Consider the following 27,352-nt stretch of genomic DNA (forward strand, 5'->3'; position numbering starts at 1 on the left):
TTATTCGCTCGTTTAGTTTAATGCAGATTACAAATTATTCTCAATGTCCAGGTGGCAATTAGTGATAAGGCTTCAAAATGGCAAGCCTGTGACATCAAAACCACATGGCATTATACCCTTCAATGTAATGAAGCAGTTACAGAGTAGCGATGAAATTGTTCATTCGAAAATCAACTGGCTGCCAGCCTGCAGTTTATTTCCCTGTCTAATCGTCGAGCTTATCGGAGTGCTTGTGAGACGAATGGCAATACCAAAAGCATGTCCGTGTCTCCCCTAGACATCGGAATGGGTGTGCAGAATATGTCTTTTTTTGGAAAAAAAGAAGAATGCCTGGAGATTTGCCTTTTCTTCTGGACTTTGGAGAAAAAAAAACAACAACAACAAAATAAACCGGTGAAAAACACGCACAGAGCGAGCCAGCCAGGAGTCGAACCTAGAATCTTCTGATCCGTAGTCAGACGCGTTATCCATTGCGCCACTGGCCCACCATAGTAAAAACCCCGATTGCCAAAAGACTTGTTGCTTTTCGATTGTGACGGTGGCAAGCATTGATATCTCCTCATCTCACCTTGTTGTCAGCAGAACAGCCCACCAGCCCACCAGCCCACCAGCCCTCCAGCCCTTCCCTGGTGGTCTAGTGGTTAGGATTCGGCGCCCTCACCGCCGCGGCCCGGGTTCGATTCCCGGTCAGGAAAGCTCTTATGCCTTCCAATTGTGGACTGCGAATTCAAGCTCTGCCGATAGCTGTGAGAAAGCCAGCTCCAAACCAAAAAATGGTGGAAAGCCAGCTCCAAACCAAAAATTTGGTGGGCACTTAAAAAAAGACCTCCTTCGAGCCGGAGTCGAACCAGCGACCTAAGGATTGCCAACACTCCAACCTACAGTCCTCCGCTCTACCAGCTCCGCCAAAGCTGGGGAACAATTGTCTGTATAAGAAGGGGGGGAAGAGGGGAGAGGGAGGAAGAGAAGCGCGAGAAATTCAGGAAATCGTAGGTTCGAATCCACGCTGTCACATAAAGTTATGCGTGTATTTGTTAAAAATCGTAAATCGATTGTTTCGTGTCCAAGTTTGATTTTAAAAGTAATGTATTTGAATTTAATTATTGTTTCGTTTCTAAGATTGATTTTGACAGTAATGTTTTTGATTTAATAATTCTTTCGTTTCTAAGATTGATTTTTATTTTATTCTCATTATCATTATCATTAGTCAAAGTGCATTTATTAAGGCAATCATTTCCTGTGGCAGTAGGGACAAAATAACCTCCTTATTACGGCATTCACACTTTATTGTATCATATTACTTACTGCAAAGCTACACGTGACACTGAATTTAACTGTAAACTGAATGTCATTACATTCAATAAAACAAATAAATACAACACACCAGTCAAAGAGAAATATATTTATTAACTATATACATATTTAAAAAAATGTAGGAAAAGTACTAAATTCAATATAAAATTAAGAATTTTAAGTGCACACGCTATATAAAATAAGTACAAAAAAATATATAAATATATACATCAAAATCTACACATTTTGGTATTTTACTTTATACTGCTTCCTCTACACATAAACCTTTCTATAATAATAATAATAATAGTTTAACTTTATTTAATATGTATATATATTTCCATATGTATTATAGTGTATTCACATACATACCCACATGTTTATAATAATAATAATAATAATAATACAAGATAAAAAAAAGTGCACAGTATAACTCTTTAACATTAAATATGGCTGGAAGATAAAAAACAGAACAGATCCAACCAAGAGAACAAAATGAATGTATCACACATAAATAAATGAGTTATCTTCTCATAATCTGTAACCACTGCTCCTTCGTAATTGTTTCTTTATTAGGGCAATATATTTTGCCTTTGTACTGGCTATGGCCAGTTTCTTGAGTACGAAATTGGCCACACTTTCTGCACGAATTTGCTTTTACAGTGCGATTGTACGATCGTTTGGTTGGAGTGGCTGTGTCATTTGCAGGTGGCTCAGAGGAAATTGCTCCAGGGTTAATGGTGGAAAATGGGGCTGGGCAGGGCACCAGAAACATCTGAGACACAACAGGGGCAGTGGGTGTGTCAGGAACCAATGGGTGTGGTGCTGTCGGCCTGGGACAAATTGTCCTTAGCTGGCTGGACGTGGCTGAACGCTGAGGGTGTACGGCTGATGGCCAGATTGAAGTTGCTGTGGCAGATGTACAGGTAGCTGAGGGCGCAATCTTTCTAAACTTTGTCTTTGCCTGTCCAGCTGTGTCTGGTGGCATCTGGTAGGTATGCAACTGGTGGCTATATTGTGGAGGCACAACAGGCTGTACTCGTGCTGGAGGCAAAACATCCAAAGCCACTGGACGTGCCTCTGGAAGGTCCAGCCCTTGCAACAGCAAGGAGACCTCCTGACCCTTTAAACGGTTATTGTGCCATGTCGTAAGGGTCCTCTGATTTACCTCAACTAGCTGAAGGGTTGTGTCATTCATCACCGTTCCATTGCTCAGGATTAGCTGCCGAATTTTTCTGTAATCACGAAGAATGAGATCCCATCTAGACAGAGATTCTGTCCGCTGTTTCTTGGGGCTTCGGTGGATGTTACATAACCTTATGAAAATCATTTCAACAAGGCGACAGCAATTAGGCCACTGTGCTGGAGAGCCGCTAGAACCCAAAACACACCTTTTTGTGCTGTCGACACCAGGAGTGAAGACAGCTTTCTTTTTTGGGGACCTAAAACGTCCTGTAAGTAGCCTGTCTTGATGACGAGCAGCATACACCACCCTGTCTTTATCAAATTTGTCCAGGTTCTGCCACAGACCCACAATGGTCGCAACTTGTTGGTTGGTAAGTGTGAGGCTTGTCTGTGTGCGCAGCTCCACCAGACACTCTGCCAACGCATCCACCCGGTCCATTCCAGGAATGCAGTGTTCGTCAACAGCCTGGAAATATATAACTGTTGGTTAGGTATTTACATGCTGTTAAGTAAGTTTACTGCTTAATGGCAGATAACTAAATGAGTGACAATTCGTATAGAAAAGGAAATTTTACCATTGCTGAGGGCACTGGTGTATCTAAAGGATCCTGGACACTGGGCACTGGTGCAGCTGAAGGAGCCCGGACTCTGAGCAGTGGTGGAGCCTGGACACTGGGCAGTGGTGGAGTCTGGACACTGGGCAGTGGTGCAGCTACACTGGGCACTGGTGCAGCTGAAGGAGCCCGGACTCTGAGCAGTGGTGGAGCCTGGACACTGGGCAGTGGTGCAGCTACACTGGGCACTGGTGCAGCTGAAGGAGCTCGGACTCTGAGCAGTGGTGGAGCCTGGACACTGGGCAGTGGTGCAGCTACACTGGGCACTGGTGCAGCTGAAGGAGCCCGGACTCTGAGCAGTGGTGGAGCCTGGACACTGGGCAGTGGTGCAGCTACACTGGGCACTGGTGCAGCTGAAGGAGCCCGGACTCTGAGCAGTGGTGGAGCCTGGACACTGGGCACTGGTGCAGCTGAAGGAGCCCGGACTCTGAACAATGGTGGAGCCTGGACACTGAGCAGTGATGCAGCTACACTGGGCACTGGTGCAGTTGAAGGAGCCCGGACTCTGAGCAGTGGTGGAGCCTGGACACTGGGCAGTGGTGGAGTCTGGACACTGGGCAGTGGTGGAGTTTGGACACTGGGCAATGGTGGAGTCTGGACACTGGGCAATGGTGGAGTCTGGACACTGGGCAGTGGTGGAGTCTGGACACTGGGCAGTGGTGGAGTCTGGACACTGGGCAGTGGTGGAGTCTGGACAATGGGCAGTGGTGGAATTTTGACACTGGGCAGTGGTGCAGCTGTAGGAGCCTGGACACTGGGAACTGGTGCAGCTGGTAGAACTGGTGGACCTGAAAGGACTAAGTCATCTGATGCCACAAGATTTGCCACTGTGGCTTCCTCTCCAAAGAAATCAATGAAACCCTCATCCTTTTCCACTTGCTCCTCCACATCTATCTCCTCCAGCAATTGAGAGGTCCTATCAGAGGTAGGGCACATGTCCTCCAGGGGCTGACTATTCTGCCTCAACAAGTACTGTACTCCAATGAGCTCCCCTGAGGAAATATTTGTAACAGGAAACATTTTTAATGGAAATTATGCAGAAAGGTTTATTTAGAAATGCAGTAAATATTTTGTTGTCCACTTCTGTATGAACAATATATATCTAATTCAGAGGGTATCATAAAAAGACAGGATTACTCTATATTCTACTATGTATTTTATTTTCTGCCCTGAAACCTAGAACACAGAATAATGTATAAATATTCTGGTAGTATAATTTTTCTCTGATATGTCAAAATTACATTATTATTGTCCAAAAGCACTTGTAATTTTACCAAAAACATGCTACATCATGAGCTGCATTTATCAAAATATTTTTACCTGTGTATACTGCAGGTGGAGTGAAGCTAGGGACCAATTTCCTGCCATACAACTTATTGTAGTTCTCATTGACAGAGTAAACCAGCTCCCCTGTGTAAGAGTGCAGAGTTGAACCTCCATCTGCAACAGCAGCTTCAGCCCGGTCCTGATTCCAGCGTAATAAACCTTCCAGGAGATAAATCTGGAAGTTCAGGCTGTTTGCGCTGTTCCCTAGAAAAAGAAATAGAAAGCCAAATATTGCTTTGAGAAAATGCAAAACATAAAATTTAATCTGCAAATATCTTGATAAACAGGAATTAGTGGCAAAATGTGGTATATTCTGACATGACAAACCTGGAATAAATCTGTTTAGGTGGCAGTGAAATGATTCCAGGGATGTGGAGCCTCTGGCACAACGATAAGTTTTTAGAACCACCCCACCCTTGCTTGTAGTTCCAGTTTCAGTATAGAGCGGCACATTTGGAGGGTCTTGGATACAGGTGATGTGCCGCCTCTGGACATTCCAGATGTGCTGCATTCTCACACTGTCAAGTAGAGGAACACCAAGAGCATCATTCCCCTTGCCACCCATGAGCTCTCTGATGAGCATATCAAGGAGGCGGAAAGTGGTTTCTTCTCCCCGTGTTCTCCTCCTGCAGTGCTGGAGCAGCTCAGCTTTAGTTAAATGATGGTCCAGTTCTGCCTCCGACAGAGTAGGCCAGCCCTGTTGGATGAGTTGCTCCCTTTTGGCCTGTCTCAGCAGAGTGAGATCCCCTGCATCCCACTCAAAAATACAGGATGACAGCCTTGCCATAAAAGTAGGGTACAACTGGTGGGCGTCAGTGGTGCACCCTACTGCCAGACGTCGCATAAAATGCCAAATGTCTAGGCGAACGATGACATCTGGCCAGCCGCTGAACCGCCTCTTCAATTTAGTCTCTCCCACTTTCTTGCAACAATCACAGTCCACATAAATGATAGTGGGAGGATCAACACCAGCACTCCGGTATCGTTCCATGAGCCCTGCAGCCATGAGGTCTAACCCAGCCCCTTCATTCGCAGTCAGGACACTCATCAGCACCTGACCTATCTCATTGCCCACTGAGGTAAGCCACTGTGCTGTGCCTTTCGCAGGCCCACTCAACTTCTTGGTGATCTGAAAGAAACAATAAGCATAGCAAATAATACAACATGCATCCAAATCAGTTACACTGAAAAAAATAAAGCTCTCTTGGTCTAACAATACATTATAGATAAGGGTACAGTCAATTAAGCAGCTTATCTGACCTTCTTAGTTGAATCCATTTTTAAGATTGATCCATACGTGGATGTTATGCTGGCCTTTATGTGATCGAGCCTGTTGAGAATGTCCTGACTATATACAGTGAGGAGCCATTTGTAGCTGGGTACTGAAGCAAGTGGTGGTGGCTCCTGGAAGTGCAGCGGATGCAGGCCACGATTATCAAAAAAGGCCACACACTCTGATGTGTACCGAAGCGCACGTTTCAACCACTCCTCACTGTGGTTCTCTCTCAGCTGGCCGATGATCCTCACTGGGCCATTCCCCATGCCCCTCTCACGCAGCAAGCGAAGAACCCGAATGTCACAGGCATACCTTGGAAAAAAGCATTCATTTAAGTATCTTATTATAAGGTATCTAATTATTGTAGGAAATATTTATCAGAAAGGGTAGCACATAAGTGAAAATGACTGCAAAATAATTACTTGCGTGTGAGGATGACCCTGAATTCAGATCGATGGGCCAGGTCCAACTGCTGCAGCACAGCTTGACTCCAGGACAGATAGCTGGTTCTACACCTGGTGCAGATCAGGGTCTCTGTCACCAGGTTGTAGTATCTGTCAATGTCTAACACCTGTCGTACCCTCCTGTGCAGTCCACCACCACACAGCTGTTGCCTGGCACAGGCAGGGTTAGTACACTGGAGCCGCACCTTCCACAGCTTATATGGCATCCAGAGCAAGAGACGCTGTGAAAAAAACCTATCAGGTGTTGGAGCTTGGTGGTACAACAGGGCTGGTGGTGGGGGGTGATACCACAACTGTAGGTTTTCACGCAGCTCCAGCTTTCCCTTTGCACCAACCCTAAAAAGTGCTTCTGACACCCACTTCTGGTCTTGCTGTGGCATTGTCTGTGGCCACAGAAGGGGGAGATCTTCTGGCTGAGATGAGACCTGCTGATATTATAAAAAACACTGGTTTAAATAAAAGCTAAGAGAGCATTAAATGATGAAGACATGTATATATTTTGAATGAGATCTTACTGGGCTCCTCACAACAGTATTCTCAGAAACAGTTGATGGCGTTGCTGTTTTTTTGATGCGTTGTGAACTCTGAGGTGGAGGAAGGAAGAAGGAAGAGGAGGACTGGATGACGGGCTGATGAGGTTTGGGGGATGGAGGAGGATGAGGATCAGAGGGTGGACATGAAACTGTAGCTGAACTGGAGTGCTCTAACATCTGTGGAGTCAAACATTATGAATAATTTATTAAGGGGATTGCCATGTTTTTAATACATTAAAATTACATAGTGATAAAGTCATGATGACATTATAAAAGTCTTGATGTCTTTTAATATTAACCTGAGAGGTTTTCCTCTGGGTGCTCAAATTAGGTTTTACTGCTGCCACATGTGAGCCTCCAAACCTTGACTTTTCAAACTAAAAAGATTTGTCATGGTTAGTGATAACAAAACCCTAACACTATAGTTAAAGGTTGAGATGTTTCAGTATCTGCAGTGATGCATGCAATAGTGTGTTCTGCTTACCATTGACAATGTCAGTTTAGGTCTCTTTGCAGGACATGACACATCGCTGACAGAGGGTGTGCTTTGGGCCGGGGTGCTCTGTGATGCTTCCCCTGTGACTGGTGGATGAACCTGTGACACATGCATAAAGTACAAAACAGTCTTCCTAATGTGATTTTAGATATAAAGACACATTGATGTTGCAAACACATCTATCTATTTATGCAACTTGAACCAGGCTAATTGAAGTTACCTTGTGAAAGCCACAAATACATGTCTGAGCTTCCTTCAGAAGAGTGGTCTGTCCCCTCATTTGCAGAGGGCACTTTTCTATCTGTGAACATGAATTATACCTCTGACACTGGATCTCAAAACAGCAATAAGTCATCATAATTATATCAATATAACATTGCATTTACATGTAATTACTTAACCATACACATAAATAAAAATACCACAATGTATTGTCAAAAAAGTTTGTTAGTTTGCCCATGAATCTAGCTGCATAACTTACCTTCTGATACATCTCATGCCATCTTTTTTGTCGGGGAGAAGGTCTATTCCCCTGTGTAGATGGCCAAACTCCTGTTTGGGCAAAACTCTCCAGACGCGCAAGCCATTCAGCATTACTCATGCCTTTGTGAGACTTAGCTGAAGCCATGTCGTTGCCTGAAACACTACATAACACGTTACACTAACTGCCATTGTAGCCTGTAGCATTTACCCTCCTGTTGTGTTCATTTCATGATAGCTAGTTGTGTTCCTGGTCCAGAACGACCACCATATTATAGCAGATTATAAGTTCATTATAATACACATATTATCTTACATATAACATGTTGTGATTTATTTATTTATTATTTAATGCCATGTCAGCAGCAGGGGCTATATTCATGCCAAGAGGAAACATTTCAATTGCACAATTCAGTCATATATATAATGTCAAAACAATTATATAACATTTATATATATATATATATATATATATATATATATATATATATATATATATATATATATATATATATATATATATATATATATATATATATATATATATATATATATATATATGTTTGTATGTATGTGTGTATGTTTGTACAAATATAAAAAAATACATATAATAAGATTATAACAAGAATAAAAGTATAAGAACAATTACATAGAGTCTTAACAAGTTGTGATAGATCTTTCTATTATGCCTGTATGTCTCAATGACCTAGGCTCATACAACACGTTTATGAGTATAAATAAATAAATAAATATATGGCATTATGGATTAATTTGACTAAAACAAATACTCAGATTAAACATATTGTGGTCTTTCAACTGTGTCCATGTGATAAGGGCATGAACCTGAATGTATAAACTTATCCATTCACTTCTTTTGACTGGTCATAACATATGTACAAACATATAACATACGTGTAAAAGTTAAACAAAACATTAACATTTTCCAAATTTATTTTGTGTGTTCAAATGCCGCATTTGGAAAAAGCTGTGGAACCTTATTACAATTAAATAAAAAGCATTTTTTTTTCATTGAGAAAACTTGTTAATCGGTTAAATTCGACATATTTACAGTTACGTTAGCTCCGGTCGTAATAGTATTTACACATCAGTGACAGTTGACGTTACGTAGTATCAAGCGGTAATCATAGGCTAATTTACATGGCCAATCTTGCTATTCATAAAGAACAAAAATCCTAAACCATTTCATTCATATCAAGATATAAATAACATACATGAGCGGAATGTAAATAATTTAACGTTACCTGAGCGGAGATTACATGCAATTGGCGAGGACGTGCGTGATTGGTGTATGAGAAATAGACCTTGCCATTTCATTGGACGCGGAAAAATAGAGATCGCAACGTGATTGATTTATAAAAGATAGAAGTCGTAACGTGATTGGTTTTTAAAAGATAGAAGTCGTAACGTGATTGGTTTTCAAAAGATAGAGGTCGTAACGTGATTGGTTTTCAAAAGATAGAGGTCATAACGTGATTGGTTTTTAAAAGATAGAAGTCGGCATACTATTGGATTAATTTTACAGACTTGTGGTTGTCAGGTACCGCCATCGAAGGGGCAAAGTGCTAGACAGAACCTCGACAAATCAGGGTTCTGTAGCTCTAATGCTGGCCAAAAAGTCACTTCTGGTGCAGGAAAATATGCTGGATTTTTGAGGAGGGAAGCAAAAAGGAGCATGCATTCTCATACCGGGAGTCGAACCCGGGCCGCCTGGGTGAAAACCAGGAATCCTAACCGCTACACCATATGGGATTCAGGCACCTTAAACTGGCCATTGGCTTCTGGCGCACTTTCCATACATGTGGTCAGAGTGGGTGCAGAACCTTGTAGTAGCCTGTTGCTTTAGTCTGTGACTGTAACAATGTGATAATATTTGGCAAAAACAAGAATTAATCCAAAAGGAGGGTTTTCTGAATTATATAGTGGTTGTAGGTCATTTCGGGGATCTGTTTTTTTACTCACCCCCGGGGGTTTCAGTTTTATTTGGGCAGATTCTGTGATTGCTTGAATTGATACTCAACCTGGGTAATTAAGCTCTTGTCCAGGTAAAATACTCATGTCATCCATTTGAACACAACGCAACCTTATCTAGGGAAAACTGCTATCTCACCTGCAAGTCTAAATGAAAGGTTAACATGAAAGTAGACAAATTTTAATCAGAGTGCTGATTATTTGCTCCTTCAGTTACTCGTAAATTTTCTCTGTCAGTGAATTAGGAAGGCTTAAAATGGCAAGCCTTACACCAAACCCATGGCATGCACCTTCAAAGAGTAAAGCGGTTACAGAGTAGTGATGAAATTGTTAATTCTAGAATCTACTGGCCCACCAGCCTGCATTTTAATACTACGTTAATCGACCGAGCTTATCGGAGAGATTGTGTGATGAATGGCAATACCGAAGCATGTCCGCGACTCCCATAGACATCGGAACCTCAATCTATCAGGGTTCTGTAGCTCTACTGCTGTACAAAAAGTCACTTCTGGTGCAGGAAGATGTGCTGGCTTTTTGAGGAGGGAAGCAAAAAGATCAAGCTTTCCCATACCGGGAGTCGACCCCTGGCCGCATAGGAGAAAACCAGGAATCCTAACTGCTAGACCGTATGGGAACTGGCCAGCTTTAACTGGCCACAAGCTTGTGGGCCACTTTCCATAAATGTGGCCAGTGTGGGGGCAGGGTTTTGTAGTGGCCTGTTGCTTTTGGTTTGTGACTGTAACAATGTGATAATAATTTGGCAATACAAGAATCATCCGAAGGGACGGTTTACTGAAATAAATAGTGTTGCATGCATTCAAGGGACATGTTTGTTGACTCACCCATGGTTCAGTTTTTTGGCCAGAATCCTGGGATTGCTGAATTTATACCTCGAACTGGCAACTAAGGTCTTGTCCAGGTGAAAATACTTGTGTCATGCATCTGAAAACACACATGGCAACCGTTATCTAGAGGAAAAACTGCCTATCGTCGGTCTGTCAAGGTACAAAACTGACATATTGTGAGGTTAATAATGAAAGTGAGACCAATTTTTAATCCGCAAAATTGCTGATTATTCGCTCGTTTAGTTTAATGCAGATTACAAATTATTCTCAATGTCCAGGTGGCAATTAGTGATAAGGCTTCAAAATGGCAAGCCTGTGACATCAAAACCACATGGCATTATACCCTTCAATGTAATGAAGCAGTTACAGAGTAGCGATGAAATTGTTCATTCGAAAATCAACTGGCTGCCAGCCTGCAGTTTATTTCCCTGTTAATCGTCGAGCTTATCGGAGTGCTTGTGAGACAAATGGCAATACCAAAGCATGTCCGTGTCTCCCCTAGATATCGGAATGGGTGTGCAGAATATGTCTTTTTTTGGAAAAAAAGAAGAATGCCTGGAGATTTGCCTTTTCTTCTGGACTTTGGAGAAAAAAAACAACAACAACAAAATAAACTGGTGAAAAACACGCACAGAGCGAGCCAGCCAGGAGTCGAACCTAGAATCTTCTGATCCGTAGTCAGACGCGTTATCCATTGCGCCACTGGCCCACCGATAGTAAAAACCCCCGATTGCCAAAGACTTGTTGCTTTTCGATGTGACGGTGGCAAGCATTGATATCTCCTCATTCTCACCTTGTTGTCAGCAGAACAGCCCACCAGCCCACCAGCCCACCAGCCCACCAGCCAACCAGCCCTTCCCTGGTGGTCTAGTGGTTAAGATTCGGCGCTCTCACCGCCGCGGCCCGGGTTCGATTCCCGGTCAGGGAAAGCTCTTTTGCCTTCCAATTGTGGACTGTGAATTCAAGCTCTGCCGATAGCTGTGAGAAAGCCAGCTCCAAACCAAAAAATGGTGGAAAGCCAGCTCCAAACCAAAAAATTTGGTGGGCACTTAAAAAAAGACCTCCTTCGAGCCGGAGTCGAACCAGCGACCTAAGGATTGCCAACACTCCAACCTACAGTCCTCCGCTCTACCAGCTGAGCTATCGAAGGGGCAAAGTGCTAGACAGAACCTCGACAAATCAGGGTTCTGTAGCTCTAATGCTGGCCAAAAAGTCACTTCTGGTGCAGGAAAATATGCTGGATTTTTGAGGAGGGAAGCAAAAAGGAGCATGCATTCTCATACCGGGAGTCGAACCCGGGCCGCCTGGGTGAAAACCAGGAATCCTAACCGCTAGACCATATGGGATTCAGGCACCTTAAACTGGCCATGGGCTTCTGGCGCACTTTCCATACATGTGGTCAGAGTGGGTGGAGAACCTTGTAGTAGCCTGTTGCTTTAGGTCTGTGACTGTAACAATGTGATAATAATTTGGCAAAACAAGAATTATCCAAAAGGAGGGTTTTCTGAATTATATAGTGTTGTAGGCATTCAGGGGATCTGTTTTTTTACTCACCCCGGGGGTTCAGTTTATTTGGGCAGATTCCTGTGATTGCTGATTTGATACCTCAAACTGGTAATTAAGCTCTTGTCCAGGTGAAAATACTCATGTCATCCATTTGAAAACACACAAGGCAACCGTTATCTAGGGGAAAAACTGCCTATCGTCACTCTGTCAAGGTACTAAAATGACATTGTGAGGTTAACAATGAAAGTGAGACAAATTTTTAATCAGCAAAGTTGCTGATTATTTGCTCCTTCAGTTTAACTCAGTTTACAACTTATTCTCAATGTCCAGGTGGCAATTAGTGATAAGGCTTTAAAATGGCAAGCCCATTACACCAAAACCACATGGCATTGCACCCTTCAAAGTAGTAAAGCGGTTACAGAGTAGTGATGAAATTGTTAATTCTAGACACGGCAAACCTTTATCTAGAGGAAAAACTGGAGTCACACCCTGGCTGGCGTACGAGAAAACCCAGGAATCCTAACTGCTAGACCATATGGGAAACTGGCCAGCTTTAACTGGCCACAAGCTCTGTGGGCCACTTTCCAGTAAATTTGGCCCAGTGTGGGCGCAGGGTTTTTGTAGTGGCCTGTTGCTTTTGGTGTGTGACTGTAAACAATGTGATAATAATTTTGGCAATACAAGAATCATCCGAAGGACGGTTTACTGAAATATATAGTGTTGCATGCATTCAAGGGACATGTTTGTTGACTCACACAAGGTTCAGTTTTTTGGCCAGAATCCTGTGATTGCTGAATTTATACCTCGAACTGGTAATTAAGGTCTTGTCCAGGTGAAAATACTTGTGTCATGCATCTGAAAACACACATGGCAACCGTTATCTAGAGGAAAAACTGCCTATCGTCGGTCTGTCAAGGTACAAAACTGACATGTTGTGAGGTTAATAATGAAAGTGAGACCAATTTTTAATATGCTGATTATTCGCTCGTTCAGTTTAATGCAGATTACAAATTATTCTCAATGTCCAGGTGGCAATTAGTGATAAGGCTTCAAAATGGCAAGCCTGTGACATCAAAACCACATGGCATTGCACCCTTCAAAGTAGTAAAGCGGTTACAGAGTAGCAATGAAATTGTTCATTCTAGAATCAACTGGCCCACCAGCCTGCATTTTGTGAGACGAATGGCAATACCAAAGCATGTCCGTGTCTCCCCTAGATATCGGAATGGGTGTGCAGAATATGTCTTTTTTTGGAAAAAAAGAAGAATGCCTGGAGATTTGCCTTTTCTTCTGGACTTTGGAGAAAAAAAACAACAACAACAAAATAAACTGGTGAAAAACACGCACAGAGCGAGCCAGCCAGGAGTCGAACCTAGAATCTTCTGATCCGTAGTCAGACGCGTTATCCATTGCGCCACTGGCCCACCGATAGTAAAACCCCCGATTGCCAAAGACTTGTTGCTTTTCGATGTGACGGTGGCAAGCATTGATATCTCCTCATTCTCACCTTGTTGTCAGCAGAACAGCCCACCAGCCCACCAGCCCACCAGCCCACAGCCCCAGCCCTTCCCTGGTGGTCTAGTGGTTAGGATTCGGCGCTCTCACCGCCGCGGCCCGGGTTCGATTCCCGGTCAGGGAAAGCTCTTTTGCCTTCCAATTGTGGACTGCGAATTCAAGCTCTGCCGATAGCTGTGAGAAAGCCAGCTCCAAACCAAAAAATGGTGGAAAGCCAGCTCCAAACCAAAAAATTTGGTGGGCACTTAAAAAAAGACCTCCTTCGAGCCGGAGTCGAACCAGCGACCTAAGGATTGCCAACACTCCAACCTACAGTCCTCCGCTCTACCAGCTGAGCTATCGAAGGGGCAAAGTGCTAGACAGAACCTCGACAAATCAGGGTTCTGTAGCTCTAATGCTGGCCAAAAAGTCACTTCTGGTGCAGGAAAATATGCTGGATTTTTGAGGAGGGAAGCAAAAAGGAGCATGCATTCTCATACCGGGAGTCGAACCCGGGCCGCCTGGGTGAAAACCAGGAATCCTAACCGCTAGACCATATGGGATTCAGGCACCTTAAACTGGCCATGGGCTTCTGGCGCACTTTCCATACATGTGGTCAGAGTGGGTGCAGAACCTTGTAGTAGCCTGTTGCTTTAGGTCTGTGACTGTAACAATGTGATAATAATTTGGCAAAACAAGAATTATCCAAAAGGAGGGTTTTCTGAATTATATAGTGTTGTAGGCATTCAGGGGATCTGTTTTTTTACTCACCCCGGGGGTTCAGTTTATTTGGGCAGATTCCTGTGATTGCTGAATTGATACCTCAAACTGGTAATTAAGCTCTTGTCCAGGTGAAAATACTCATGTCATCCATTTGAAAACACACAAGGCAACCGTTATCTAGGGGAAAAACTGCCTATCGTCACTCTGTCAAGGTACTAAAATGACATTGTGAGGTTAACAATGAAAGTGAGACAAATTTTTAATCAGCAAAGTTGCTGATTATTTGCTCCTTCAGTTTAACTCAGTTTACAACTTATTCTCAATGTCCAGGTGGCAATTAGTGATAAGGCTTTAAAATGGCAAGCCCATTACACCAAAACCACATGGCATTGCACCCTTCAAAGTAGTAAAGCGGTTACAGAGTAGTGATGAAATTGTTAATTCTAGAATCTACTGGCCCACCAGCCTGCATTTTAATACTACGTTAATCGACCGAGCTTATCGGAGAGATTGTGTGATGAATGGCAATACCGAAGCATGTCCGCGACTCCCCATAGACATCGGAACCTCAATCTATCAGGGTTCTGTAGCTCTACTGCTGTACAAAAAGTCACTTCTGGTGCAGGAAGATGTGCTGGCTTTTTGAGGAGGGAAGCAAAAAGATCAAGCTTTCCCATACCGGGAGTCGACCCCTGGCCGCATAGGAGAAAACCAGGAATCCTAACTGCTAGACCGTATGGGAACTGGCCAGCTTAAACTGGCCACAAGCTTGTGGGCCACTTTCCATAAATGTGGCCAGTGTGGGGGCAGGGTTTTGTGGTGTTGCTTTTGGTTTGTGACTGTAACAATGTGATAATAATTTGGCAATACAAGAATCATCCGAAGGGACGGTTTACTGAAATAAATAGTGTTGCATGCATTCAAGGGACATGTTTGTTGACTCACCCATGGTTCAGTTTTTTGGCCAGAATCCTGGGATTGCTGAATTTATACCTCGAACTGGCAACTAAGGTCTTGTCCAGGTGAAAATACTTGTGTCATGCATCTGAAAACACACATGGCAACCGTTATCTAGAGGAAAAACTGCCTATCGTCGGTCTGTCAAGGTACAAAACTGACATATTGTGAGGTTAATAATGAAAGTGAGACCAATTTTTAATCCGCAAAATTGCTGATTATTCGCTCGTTTAGTTTAATGCAGATTACAAATTATTCTCAATGTCCAGGTGGCAATTAGTGATAAGGCTTCAAAATGGCAAGCCTGTGACATCAAAACCACATGGCATTATACCCTTCAATGTAATGAAGCAGTTACAGAGTAGCGATGAAATTGTTCATTCGAAAATCAACTGGCTGCCAGCCTGCAGTTTATTTCCCTGTTAATCGTCGAGCTTATCGGAGTGCTTGTGAGACGAATGGCAATACCAAAGCATGTCCGTGTCTCTCGTAGATATCGGAATGGGTGTGCAGAATATGTCTTTTTTTGGAAAAAAAGAAGAATGCCTGGAGATTTGCCTTTTCTTCTGGACTTTGGAGAAAAAAAACAACAACAACAAAATAAACTGGTGAAAAACACGCACAGAGCGAGCCAGCCAGGAGTCGAACCTAGAATCTTCTGATCCGTAGTCAGACGCGTTATCCATTGCGCCAAGGCCGGCGCCCATTAGTCGAGGTAAAGATCCTAAAAGACGCACAGGTACGCGAGTTCGCGGCCCGCTCCGACCAGTGATGGAAATCCTGGAATGTGTCCGTTTTGACGCTGCTGATGCACGCGTGCGTAATCATCATTATCCCCCGTAATTTAATCGAACGTAAATTCGTCCCCCGCACTTTAATTTGGGAACTTTCCAGGGTAAACAATCAAGTTATGTACGTTTCATTCATACCGGACGCCGGAGGGCGCTCTCTCGCATTAAGTCCAAAACGGACTCGTAGAAGCACCAACTTGTGACCACTATGTGACGCACGCTACAGGAAATACCTTATATGGACAAAGGCATCCAGCGGTCACTGGATAAAAAAAGCTGAAATGAATTGACAGATAAAACGTGAATATTCATTGCAAAAATACATGATTTGTGTTTTTGTGCATTTTCATAACAAAATACATGAATAACGCAGCGTTACTGACACATTTTTTTCAGTATAATATATTATTTTTACAGTATAACATTATATTATATTATTATATTTTCTGACTTATTCTGGAAGTCCCTGTTTCTTTGTGTGTGTGTGTTTACTGTTATGTAATACTGGAATACTTAAAAAAATGTTTGTTTTTTTTGCAACTACAATTACAGTGAGAAATAGGCACAAAAACATTGTGAGTGCAAAGATTAATAACCCTTTTTATTTGCAAATATAAAGTCAATATATAAAATTATAACAACAGTGCAAATATATATACATGTACAAATATTGTGAGAATACAAATAGTGTGAGGGCAAATATTAACAACCCTTTTAATCTGCATATATATTTTAAAGCCAATAAAACATTTAGAACAGTAATGCAATTTTGTACAGTATACACCAAAAATGTTTACCACAATAATAAAATTTGTACATATCAGTGTAAAAATATAATAAATATCAAACCAAAACAAACATTTGCAGTGCAATTTTGACATCAGACTTAGAAAATAATAAGAATTAATAGTAAACAAAGACAAACATTTACCACAGCAGTACAATTATGACATATTTGCTTAAAAAAAAAAGTAAATAAAAATTGTTTTTACCACTGTAGTGGACTTTTCATATATTAGCCAAAATAATAATAAAAAACATAAACATACCGTTTATATTATATATCTATCTTGGATGTGCTTGTAAGCACATGCTACCACAGTGAAGCGGGACACCCTCACTCCATCACAGTGCACCGTGTTTGGGTAGAGAGCACAGAGCCTTATGAAAATGGCCTCCACCACTCGGTTGCAGTCAGGCCACTGTGCAGGACTGTGAGCCCCAACAAAACACCTGCAAATTACAACAGAATACATATTATTAATGTAAGATTGTTTTCATTGTGTGATCTTATTTTTATTTTACCTTTCCTATGCTGTCTGTTTTGCTTTGTGTTGTCTAAATGTTCATTTATAATATGTGCGCATAGTTATGTTGTCTCTCTTTGTTTTGTTTTTAGATTGATGTTGAAATGTCATATCAATAAATCAGTTCTCTACTGTGTTGTGGAATAATTACAGGGTGTTGTTAGTCAGCAAGTCATGTTTTTTTTCACAATAATGACTGCATATTATCCCACTTATTACATGGCTACTTACTAAAGTACAGTAAAAGACAAATTATTTGATTCCACATGATACAAAATGATTTTAATGATTTAAGAAATGATTGCCTTGTTTCTTCTAAATTAAATATTCCAGTGTACAGTTGGAACTGTGTTCATAGCAATGTAACATACTTAGCAACCTAATATATATAGTCAGAATAAAACGTAAATCACAACTAATAATTTATGTTGTAATCAGGCTAAGTTTGAACTTAACAGGCTACAGGAAGATAAGCTAGTCATGAAGGTGTCAGGTTTTACTAATTTAACTAGAAATCCTTACTAAACAAAACAAGTTGTAGGTGATATTTCAGCCAGTTTCAGATATATATATATATTTTATATAAAAAAATGTGTAGACCCTGTGTTTACTAAACGTAACATACCTTTTGCTGCTCTCCACACCTGGGGCCACAATCTTCTTAGTGGCTCTGAATCGTCCCTGTTTTAGGTTGGTTTGGTTACGTGGTGGGTAAATGGTCTTTTTCTTGTCATACTCCCCCAATGCCTGCCATAGGGAGATGATCTTGATGCACTCTTCTCCCGACAAAGCCAGACGGTGGTCTCTGAGGCTAACCAAAAACTCTGCCAAGTCCTGCACGGCTCCATACCCCTCAATATTATCAGGTCCAAACGAATCCTAAAATGAAAGATAATTTAGGAACTTTTGATAGCATCAGTGAATACAAATATTCACATGAAAGCACATCCAATGTAACCCAGATTATGCTTACACACATGTAAATGTACATAAAAAATAAACTGGACCCTTACATCATGTGAAGTGTTCTCTTCCAATGTTGGACGATCCGTTTCTGCAGATAATCGGTCCACTGGGGCAACATTAAAAAGGTAAATATTTATTTTAAATTTGTATTTATGTCTTTCAATGTGATAAATACAAATTTATAGTTAGTGTGATAATAAATACGAAACCTTTATGAATACTTTAGTAAAACTCACAGCTATGTGCTCCAGGAAAGAGTTCTAGATTTGATTCAGCGTGCAGTGAGCTGCTGACAGGAGATGACACTGATGATGGAGGGACCACAAACAGTGATGACGTGGGGCTGGTTGCTGGAGGAGTTGGAAATGATGCTGCAGATGCTGCAGACACTGATGCTTGTGAAGAGGCAGCAGGTGTCCGGTCAGTGTCAAAGGTGGGGACAGTGATGTCCTGAAACTCCTCAAGTTCAGCATAACCTTCATCCACCTCTATACCAACCTCAGTAGTCTCTGACTCTTCAATGGCCAACTTGTAGTCCTGCAGAACTTTACCAGTTTGCTGGTAAAGATATTCCACTCCAATAAGCTCACCTTTAAAATAGTAAAACATTGACAATTAGATAATATACCACAATATTATATTATAACTCAGTTCCTCAGTTTCCTTTACAAATCATTAGCTAAAGATTAATTAAAGCTGACAACTGGAAGTTGAAGTGCATAGCTTTGGCCACTGTAGTAATTAACATATACATTTAAATCATTAGTTAATATAATGTTATTACTCAACTTATACATTAAAGTACATTTGACTGGTAACAATTTATTTATTACTTAATCTATTAATCATATAGAATGTTTATTAGTTGCTGATGTAGTAATCATTAATAAATGGTTTAAGTTAGTCCTTCATGAGTTTACATTAACTCATGATTATCTGTGCATTCTTGAAGCATGAATTAATGCATATTTGTGCACCAGTATTGTAATTTTATTGATAAAAGACTCACTTACATTGCAAATGTTGGTTAGAAGTTAATCGATGACCGTTATCTTCTTCTTCACCCGTGATCCTTAAATCTCCGGTAGTTTTTAATGTTATCAATTGATCTACTTACTACGAAGAATCGCGGATGAGGAACGGGCGCTGATTGGCAAATTCGCGGTTGCGATACGAGCGCTGATTGGCAAATTCGCGGTTGCGATACGAGCGCTGATTGGCAAATTCGCGGTTGCGATACGAGCGCTGATTGGCTAAAACATAAGTTTCATGGTTGCAGCCGGGAACGTGATTGGCTGTCATAACAAAGAATAACCACGACCTACAGGTGACATGGAGCGCCACTGGCCCACCGATAGTAATAACCCCCGATTGCCAACGACTTGTTGCTTTTCGATGTGACGGTGGCAAGCATTGATATTTCCTCATTCTCACCTTGTTGTCAGCAGAACAGCCCACCAGCCCACCAGCCCTTCCCTGGTGGTCTAGTGGTTAGGATTCGGCGCTCTCACCGCCGCGGCCCGGGTTCGATTCCCGGTCAGGGAAAGCTCTTTTGCCTTCCAATTGTGGACTGCGAATTCAAGCTCTGCCGATAGCTGTGAGAAAGCCAGCTCCAAACCAAAAAATTTGGTGGGCACTTAAAAAAAGACCTCCTTCGAGCCGGAGTCGAACCAGCGACCTAAGGATTGCCAACACTCCAACCTACAGTCCTCCGCTCTACCAGCTGAGCTATCGAAGGGGCAAAGTGCTAGACAGAACCTCGACAAATCAGGGTTCTGTAGCTCTAATGCTGGCCAAAAAGTCACTTCTGGTGCAGGAAAATATGCTGGATTTTTGAGGAGGGAAGCAAAAAGGAGCATGCATTCTCATACCGGGAGTCGAACCCGGGCCGCCTGGGTGAAAACCAGGAATCCTAACCGCTAGACCATATGGGATTCAGGCACCTTAAACTGGCCATGGGCTTCTGGCGCACTTTCCATACATGTGGTCAGAGTGAGTGCAGAACCTTGTAGTAGCCTGTTGCTTTAGGTCTGTGACTGTAACAATGTGATAATAATTTGGCAAAACAAGAATTATCCAAAAGGAGGGTTTTCTGAATTATATAGTGTTGTAGGCATTCAGGGGATCTGTTTTTTTACTCACCCCGGGGGTTCAGTTTATTTGGGCAGATTCCTGTGATTGCTGAATTGATACCTCAAACTGGTAATTAAGCTCTTGTCCAGGTGAAAATACTCATGTCATCCATTTGAAAACACACAAGGCAACCGTTATCTAGGGGAAAAACTGCCTATCGTCACTCTGTCAAGGTACTAAAATGACATTGTGAGGTTAACAATGAAAGTGAGACAAATTTTTAATCAGCAAAGTTGCTGATTATTTGCTCCTTCAGTTTAACTCAGTTTACAACTTATTCTCAATGTCCAGGTGGCAATTAGTGATAAGGCTTTAAAATGGCAAGCCCATTACACCAAAACCACATGGCATTGCACCCTTCAAAGTAGTAAAGCGGTTACAGAGTAGTGATGAAATTGTTAATTCTAGAATCTACTGGCCCACCAGCCTGCATTTTAATACTACGTTAATCGACCGAGCTTATCGGAGAGATTGTGTGATGAATGGCAATACCGAATGCACGCGTGCGTAATCATCATTATCCCCCGTAATTTAATCGAACGTAAATTCGTCCCCCGCACTTTAATTTGGGAACTTTCCAGGGTAAACAATCAAGTTATGTACGTTTCATTCATACCGGACGCCGGAGGGCGCTCTCTCGCATTAAGTCCAAAACGGACTCGTAGAAGCACCAACTTGTGACCACTATGTGACGCACGCTACAGGAAATACCTTATATGGACAAAGGCATCCAGCGGTCACTGGATAAAAAAAGCTGAAATGAATTGACAGATAAAACGTGAATATTCATTGCAAAAATACATGATTTGTGTTTTTGTGCATTTTCATAACAAAATACATGAATAACGCAGCGCTTACTGACACATTTTTTTCAGTATAATATATTATTTTTACAGTATAACATTATATTATATTATTATATTTTCTGACTTATTCTGGAAGTCCCTGTTTCTTTGTGTGTGTGTGTTTACTGTTATGTAATACTGGAATACTTAAAAAAATGTTTTTTTTTTTTTTGCAACTACAATTACAGTGAGAAATAGGCACAAAAACATTGTGAGTGCAAAGATTAATAACCCTTTTTATTTGCAAATATAAAGTCAATATATAAAATTATAACAACAGTGCAAATATATATACATGTACAAATATTGTGAGAATACAAATAGTGTGAGGGCAAATATTAACAACCCTTTTAATCTGCATATATATTTTAAAGCCAATAAAACGTTTAGAACAGTAATGCAATTTTGTACAGTATACACCAAAAATGTTTACCACAATAATAAAATTTGTACATATCAGTGTAAAAATATAATAAATATCAAACCAAAACAAACATTTGCAGTGCAATTTTGACATCAGACTTAGAAAATAATAAGAATTAATAGTAAACAAAGACAAACATTTACCACAGCAGTACAATTATGACATATTTGCTTAAAAAAAAAAGTAAATAAAAATTGTTTTTACCACTGTAGTGGACTTTTCATATATTAGCCAAAATAATAATAAAAAACATAAACATACCGTTTATATTATATATCTATCTTGGATGTGCTTGTAAGCACATGCTACCACAGTGAAGCGGGACACCCTCACTCCATCACAGTGCACCGCGTTTGGGTAGAGAGCACAGAGCCTTATGAAAATGGCCTCCACCACTCGGTTGCAGTCAGGCCACTGTGCAGGACTGTGAGCCCCAACAAAACACCTGCAAATTACAACAGAATACATATTATTAATGTAAGATTGTTTTCATTGTGTGATCTTATTTTTATTTTACCTTTCCTATGCTGTCTGTTTTGCTTTGTGTTGTCTAAATGTTCATTTATAATATGTGCGCATAGTTATGTTGTCTCTCTTTGTTTTGTTTTTAGATTGATGTTGAAATGTCATATCAATAAATCAGTTCTCTACTGTGTTGTGGAATAATTACAGGGTGTTGTTAGTCAGCAAGTCAGGTTTTTTTTCACAATAATGACTGCATATTATCCCACTTATTACATGGCTACTTACTAAAGTACAGTAAAAGACAAATTATTTGATTCCACATGATACAAAATGATTTTAATGATTTAAGAAATGATTGCCTTGTTTCTTCTAAATTAAATATTCCAGTGTACAGTTGGAACTGTGTTCATAGCAATGTAACATACTTAGCAACCTAATATATATAGTCAGAATAAAACGTAAATCACAACTAATAATTTATGTTGTAATCAGGCTAAGTTTGAACTTAACAGGCTACAGGAAGATAAGCTAGTCATGAAGGTGTCAGGTTTTACTAATTTAACTAGAAATCCTTACTAAACAAAACAAGTTGTAGGTGATATTTCAGCCAGTTTCAGATATATATATATATATTTTATATAAAAAAATGTGTAGACCCTGTGTTTACTAAACGTAACATACCTTTTGCTGCTCTCCACACCTGGGGCCACAATCTTCTTAGTGGCTCTGAATCGTCCCTGTTTTAGGTTGGTTTGGTTACGTGGTGGGTAAATGGTCTTTTTCTTGTCATACTCCCCCAATGCCTGCCATAGGGAGATGATCTTGATGCACTCTTCTCCCGACAAAGCCAGACGGTGGTCTCTGAGGCTAACCAAAAACTCTGCCAAGTCCTGCACGGCTCCATACCCCTCAATATTATCAGGTCCAAACGAATCCTAAAATGAAAGATAATTTAGGAACTTTTGATAGCATCAGTGAATACAAATATTCACATGAAAGCACATCCAATGTAACCCAGATTATGCTTACACACATGTAAATGTACATAAAAAATAAACTGGACCCTTACATCATGTGAAGTGTTCTCTTCCAATGTTGGACGATCCGTTTCTGCAGATAATCGGTCCACTGGGGCAACATTAAAAAGGTAAATATTTATTTTAAATTTGTATTTATGTCTTTCAATGTGATAAATACAAATTTATAGTTAGTGTGATAATAAATACGAAACCTTTATGAATACTTTAGTAAAACTCACAGCTATGTGCTCCAGGAAAGAGTTCTAGATTTGATTCAGCGTGCAGTGAGCTGCTGACAGGAGATGACACTGATGATGGAGGGACCACAAACAGTGATGACGTGGGGCTGGTTGCTGGAGGAGTTGGAAATGATGCTGCAGATGCTGCAGACACTGATGCTTGTGAAGAGGCAGCAGGTGTCCGGTCAGTGTCAAAGGTGGGGACAGTGATGTCCTGAAACTCCTCAAGTTCAGCATAACCTTCATCCACCTCTATACCAACCTCAGTAGTCTCTGACTCTTCAATGGCCAACTTGTAGTCCTGCAGAACTTTACCAGTTTGCTGGTAAAGATATTCCACTCCAATAAGCTCACCTTTAAAATAGTAAAACATTGACAATTAGATAATATACCACAATATTATATTATAACTCAGTTCCTCAGTTTCCTTTACAAATCATTAGCTAAAGATTAATTAAAGCTGACAACTGGAAGTTGAAGTGCATAGCTTTGGCCACTGTAGTAATTAACATATACATTTAAATCATTAGTTAATATAATGTTATTACTCAACTTATACATTAAAGTACATTTGACTGGTAACAATTTATTTATTACTTAATCTATTAATCATATAGAATGTTTATTAGTTGCTGATGTAGTAATCATTAATAAATGGTTTAAGTTAGTCCTTCATGAGTTTACATTAACTCATGATTATCTGTGCATTCTTGAAGCATGAATTAATGCATATTTGTGCACCCGTATTGTAATTTTATTGATAAAAGACTCACTTACATTGCAAATGTTGGTTAGAAGTTAATCGATGACCGTTATCTTCTTCTTCTTCACCCGTGATCCTTAAATCTCCGGTAGTTTTTAATGTTATCAATTGATCTACTTACTACGAAGAATCGCGGATGAGGAACGGGCGCTGATTGGCAAATTCGCGGTTGCGATACGAGCGCTGATTGGCAAATTCGCGGTTGCGATACGAGCGCTGATTGGCAAATTCGCGGTTGCGATACGAGCGCTGATTGGCTAAAACATAAGTTTCATGGTTGCAGCCGGGAACGTGATTGGCTGTCATAACAAAGAATAACCACGACCTACAGGTGACATGGAGCGCCACTGGCCCACCGATAGTAATAACCCCCGATTGCCAACGACTTGTTGCTTTTCGATGTGACGGTGGCAAGCATTGATATCTCCTCATTCTCACCTTGTTGTCAGCAGAACAGCCCACCAGCCCACCAGCCCACCAGCCCACCAGCCCACCAGCCCACCAGCCCACCAGCCCACCAGCCCACCAGCCCACCAGCCCTTCCCTGGTGGTCTAGTGGTTAGGATTCGGCGCTCTCACCGCCGCGGCCCGGGTTCGATTCCCGGTCAGGGAAAGCTCTTTTGCCTTCCAATTGTGGACTGCGAATTCAAGCTCTGCCGATAGCTGTGAGAAAGCCAGCTCCAAACCAAAAAATGGTGGAAAGCCAGCTCCAAACCAAAAAATTTGGTGGGCACTTAAAAAAAGACCGCCTTCGAGCCGGAGTCGAACCAGCGACCTAAGGATTGCCAACACTCCAACCTACAGTCCTCCGCTCTACCAGCTGAGCTATCGAAGGGGCAAAGTGCTAGACAGAACCTCGACAAATCAGGGTTCTGTAGCTCTAATGCTGGCCAAAAAGTCACTTCTGGTGCAGGAAAATATGCTGGATTTTTGAGGAGGGAAGCAAAAAGGAGCATGCATTCTCATACCGGGAGTCGAACCCGGGCCGCCTGGGTGAAAACCAGGAATCCTAACCGCTAGACCATATGGGATTCAGGCACCTTAAACTGGCCATGGGCTTCTGGCGCACTTTCCATACATGTGGTCAGAGTGGGTGCAGAACCTTGTAGTAGCCTGTTGCTTTAGGTCTGTGACTGTAACAATGTGATAATAATTTGGCAAAACAAGAATTATCCAAAAGGAGGGTTTTCTGAATTATATAGTGTTGTAGGCATTCAGGGGATCTGTTTTTTTACTCACCCCGGGGGTTCAGTTTATTTGGGCAGATTCCTGTGATTGCTGAATTGATACCTCAAACTGGTAATTAAGCTCTTGTCCAGGTGAAAATACTCATGTCATCCATTTGAAAACACACAAGGCAACCGTTATCTAGGGGAAAAACTGCCTATCGTCACTCTGTCAAGGTACTAAAATGACATTGTGAGGTTAACAATGAAAGTGAGACAAATTTTTAATCAGCAAAGTTGCTGATTATTTGCTCCTTCAGTTTAACTCAGTTTACAACTTATTCTCAATGTCCAGGTGGCAATTAGTGATAAGGCTTTAAAATGGCAAGCCCATTACACCAAAACCACATGGCATTGCACCCTTCAAAGTAGTAAAGCGGTTACAGAGTAGTGATGAAATTGTTAATTCTAGAATCTACTGGCCCACCAGCCTGCATTTTAATACTACGTTAATCGACCGAGCTTATCGGAGAGATTGTGTGATGAATGGCAATACCGAAGCATGTCCGCGACTCCCCATAGACATCGGAACCTCAATCTATCAGGGTTCTGTAGCTCTACTGCTGTACAAAAAGTCACTTCTGGTGCAGGAAGATGTGCTGGCTTTTTGAGGAGGGAAGCAAAAAGATCAAGCTTTCCCATACCGGGAGTCGACCCCTGGCCGCATAGGAGAAAACCAGGAATCCTAACTGCTAGACCGTATGGGAACTGGCCAGCTTTAACTGGCCACAAGCTTGTGGGCCACTTTCCATAAATGTGGCCAGTGTGGGGGCAGGGTTTTGTAGTGGCCTGTTGCTTTTGGTTTGTGACTGTAACAATGTGATTATAATTTGGCAATACAAGAATCATCCGAAGGGACGGTTTACTGAAATAAATAGTGTTGCATGCATTCAAGGGACATGTTTGTTGACTCACCCATGGTTCAGTTTTTTGGCCAGAATCCTGGGATTGCTGAATTTATACCTCGAACTGGCAACTAAGGTCTTGTCCAGGTGAAAATACTTGTGTCATGCATCTGAAAACACACATGGCAACCGTTATCTAGAGGAAAAACTGCCTATCGTCGGTCTGTCAAGGTACAAAACTGACATATTGTGAGGTTAATAATGAAAGTGAGACCAATTTTTAATCCGCAAAATTGCTGATTATTCGCTCGTTTAGTTTAATGCAGATTACAAATTATTCTCAATGTCCAGGTGGCAATTAGTGATAAGGCTTCAAAATGGCAAGCCTGTGACATCAAAACCACATGGCATTATACCCTTCAATGTAATGAAGCAGTTACAGAGTAGCGATGAAATTGTTCATTCGAAAATCAACTGGCTGCCAGCCTGCAGTTTATTTCCCTGTTAATCGTCGAGCTTATCGGAGTGCTTGTGAGACGAATGGCAATACCAAAGCATGTCCGTGTCTCTCGTAGATATCGGAATGGGTGTGCAGAATATGTCTTTTTTTGGAAAAAAAGAAGAATGCCTGGAGATTTGCCTTTTCTTCTGGACTTTGGAGAAAAAAAACAACAACAACAAAATAAACTGGTGAAAAACACGCACAGAGCGAGCCAGCCAGGAGTCGAACCTAGAATCTTCTGATCCGTAGTCAGACGCGTTATCCATTGCGCCAAGGCCGGCGCCCATTAGTCGAGGTAAAGATCCTAAAAGACGCACAGGTACGCGAGTTCGCGGCCCGCTCCGACCAGTGATGGAATTCCTGGAATGTGTCCGTTTTGACGCTGCTGATGCACGCGTGCGTAATCATCATTATCCCCCGTAATTTAATCGAACGTAAATTCGTCCCCCGCACTTTAATTTGGGAACTTTCCAGGGTAAACAATCAAGTTATGTACGTTTCATTCATACCGGACGCCGGAGGGCGCTCTCTCGCATTAAGTCCAAAACGGACTCGTAGAAGCACCAACTTGTGACCACTATGTGACGCACGCTACAGGAAATACCTTATATGGACAAAGGCATCCAGCGGTCACTGGATAAAAAAA

The 27,352-nt window shown here is 41.5% G+C and overlaps 2 protein-coding genes, 1 long non-coding RNA gene and 17 other non-coding genes across 20 annotated transcripts; 5 read left to right on the forward strand and 15 right to left on the reverse strand.

Moving 5' to 3' along the window:
• Positions 1–412: 412 nt before the first annotated feature.
• Positions 413–485, reverse strand: trnar-acg (transfer RNA arginine (anticodon ACG)). Its single transcript has one exon. It is a non-coding gene; the product is annotated as a tRNA-Arg (tRNA).
• Positions 486–623: 138 nt separating this feature from the next.
• trnae-cuc (transfer RNA glutamic acid (anticodon CUC)) lies at positions 624–695 on the forward strand. The gene has a single exon. It is a non-coding gene; the product is annotated as a tRNA-Glu (tRNA).
• A 1,011-nt stretch (positions 696–1,706) lies between these two features.
• Positions 1,707–3,136, reverse strand: LOC113083136 (uncharacterized). The gene is made up of 2 exons (XM_026254406.1): positions 3,054–3,136; positions 1,707–2,944 (listed from the first exon to the last, which is right to left on the reverse strand). Exons 1-2 carry the CDS (start codon positions 3,054–3,056, stop codon positions 1,817–1,819), a joined length of 1,131 nt encoding a protein of 376 aa, XP_026110191.1. The 5' UTR covers positions 3,057–3,136; the 3' UTR covers positions 1,707–1,816.
• A 423-nt stretch (positions 3,137–3,559) lies between these two features.
• Positions 3,560–7,919, reverse strand: LOC113083132 (uncharacterized). The gene is made up of 11 exons (XM_026254404.1): positions 7,669–7,919; positions 7,408–7,488; positions 7,176–7,286; positions 6,991–7,068; positions 6,674–6,868; positions 6,117–6,586; positions 5,679–6,006; positions 4,746–5,547; positions 4,413–4,622; positions 3,767–4,084; positions 3,560–3,564 (listed from the first exon to the last, which is right to left on the reverse strand). Exons 1-11 carry the CDS (start codon positions 7,813–7,815, stop codon positions 3,560–3,562), a joined length of 2,745 nt encoding a protein of 914 aa, XP_026110189.1. The 5' UTR covers positions 7,816–7,919.
• A 1,446-nt stretch (positions 7,920–9,365) lies between these two features.
• On the reverse strand, positions 9,366–9,437 carry trnae-uuc (transfer RNA glutamic acid (anticodon UUC)). The gene has a single exon. It is a non-coding gene; the product is annotated as a tRNA-Glu (tRNA).
• A 1,700-nt stretch (positions 9,438–11,137) lies between these two features.
• On the reverse strand, positions 11,138–11,210 carry trnar-acg (transfer RNA arginine (anticodon ACG)). Its single transcript has one exon. It is a non-coding gene; the product is annotated as a tRNA-Arg (tRNA).
• A 147-nt stretch (positions 11,211–11,357) lies between these two features.
• On the forward strand, positions 11,358–11,429 carry trnae-cuc (transfer RNA glutamic acid (anticodon CUC)). Its single transcript has one exon. It is a non-coding gene; the product is annotated as a tRNA-Glu (tRNA).
• Positions 11,430–11,563: 134 nt separating this feature from the next.
• trnay-gua (transfer RNA tyrosine (anticodon GUA)) lies at positions 11,564–11,651 on the reverse strand. The gene is given in 2 exon segments: positions 11,564–11,599; positions 11,615–11,651. It is a non-coding gene; the product is annotated as a tRNA-Tyr (tRNA).
• Positions 11,652–11,775: 124 nt separating this feature from the next.
• On the reverse strand, positions 11,776–11,847 carry trnae-uuc (transfer RNA glutamic acid (anticodon UUC)). The gene has a single exon. It is a non-coding gene; the product is annotated as a tRNA-Glu (tRNA).
• A 1,511-nt stretch (positions 11,848–13,358) lies between these two features.
• Positions 13,359–13,431, reverse strand: trnar-acg (transfer RNA arginine (anticodon ACG)). Its single transcript has one exon. It is a non-coding gene; the product is annotated as a tRNA-Arg (tRNA).
• A 143-nt stretch (positions 13,432–13,574) lies between these two features.
• Positions 13,575–13,646, forward strand: trnae-cuc (transfer RNA glutamic acid (anticodon CUC)). Its single transcript has one exon. It is a non-coding gene; the product is annotated as a tRNA-Glu (tRNA).
• Positions 13,647–13,780: 134 nt separating this feature from the next.
• trnay-gua (transfer RNA tyrosine (anticodon GUA)) lies at positions 13,781–13,868 on the reverse strand. Its single transcript is given in 2 exon segments — positions 13,781–13,816; positions 13,832–13,868. It is a non-coding gene; the product is annotated as a tRNA-Tyr (tRNA).
• Positions 13,869–13,992: 124 nt separating this feature from the next.
• On the reverse strand, positions 13,993–14,064 carry trnae-uuc (transfer RNA glutamic acid (anticodon UUC)). Its single transcript has one exon. It is a non-coding gene; the product is annotated as a tRNA-Glu (tRNA).
• Positions 14,065–19,718: 5,654 nt separating this feature from the next.
• trnae-cuc (transfer RNA glutamic acid (anticodon CUC)) lies at positions 19,719–19,790 on the forward strand. The gene has a single exon. It is a non-coding gene; the product is annotated as a tRNA-Glu (tRNA).
• A 105-nt stretch (positions 19,791–19,895) lies between these two features.
• trnay-gua (transfer RNA tyrosine (anticodon GUA)) lies at positions 19,896–19,983 on the reverse strand. The gene is given in 2 exon segments: positions 19,896–19,931; positions 19,947–19,983. It is a non-coding gene; the product is annotated as a tRNA-Tyr (tRNA).
• A 124-nt stretch (positions 19,984–20,107) lies between these two features.
• trnae-uuc (transfer RNA glutamic acid (anticodon UUC)) lies at positions 20,108–20,179 on the reverse strand. Its single transcript has one exon. It is a non-coding gene; the product is annotated as a tRNA-Glu (tRNA).
• A 2,997-nt stretch (positions 20,180–23,176) lies between these two features.
• LOC113083134 (uncharacterized) lies at positions 23,177–24,473 on the reverse strand. Its single transcript, XR_003283139.1, has 3 exons — positions 24,148–24,473; positions 23,371–23,724; positions 23,177–23,240 (listed from the first exon to the last, which is right to left on the reverse strand). It is a non-coding gene; the product is annotated as an uncharacterized LOC113083134 (long non-coding RNA).
• Positions 24,474–24,674: 201 nt separating this feature from the next.
• On the forward strand, positions 24,675–24,746 carry trnae-cuc (transfer RNA glutamic acid (anticodon CUC)). Its single transcript has one exon. It is a non-coding gene; the product is annotated as a tRNA-Glu (tRNA).
• Positions 24,747–24,880: 134 nt separating this feature from the next.
• trnay-gua (transfer RNA tyrosine (anticodon GUA)) lies at positions 24,881–24,968 on the reverse strand. The gene is given in 2 exon segments: positions 24,881–24,916; positions 24,932–24,968. It is a non-coding gene; the product is annotated as a tRNA-Tyr (tRNA).
• A 124-nt stretch (positions 24,969–25,092) lies between these two features.
• trnae-uuc (transfer RNA glutamic acid (anticodon UUC)) lies at positions 25,093–25,164 on the reverse strand. Its single transcript has one exon. It is a non-coding gene; the product is annotated as a tRNA-Glu (tRNA).
• Between the last annotated feature and the right edge of the window lie 2,188 nt (positions 25,165–27,352).

Source organism: Carassius auratus, unplaced genomic scaffold (assembly GCF_003368295.1).
Source record: "Carassius auratus strain Wakin unplaced genomic scaffold, ASM336829v1 scaf_tig00037430, whole genome shotgun sequence".
NCBI lineage: Eukaryota > Metazoa > Chordata > Actinopteri > Cypriniformes > Cyprinidae > Carassius > Carassius auratus.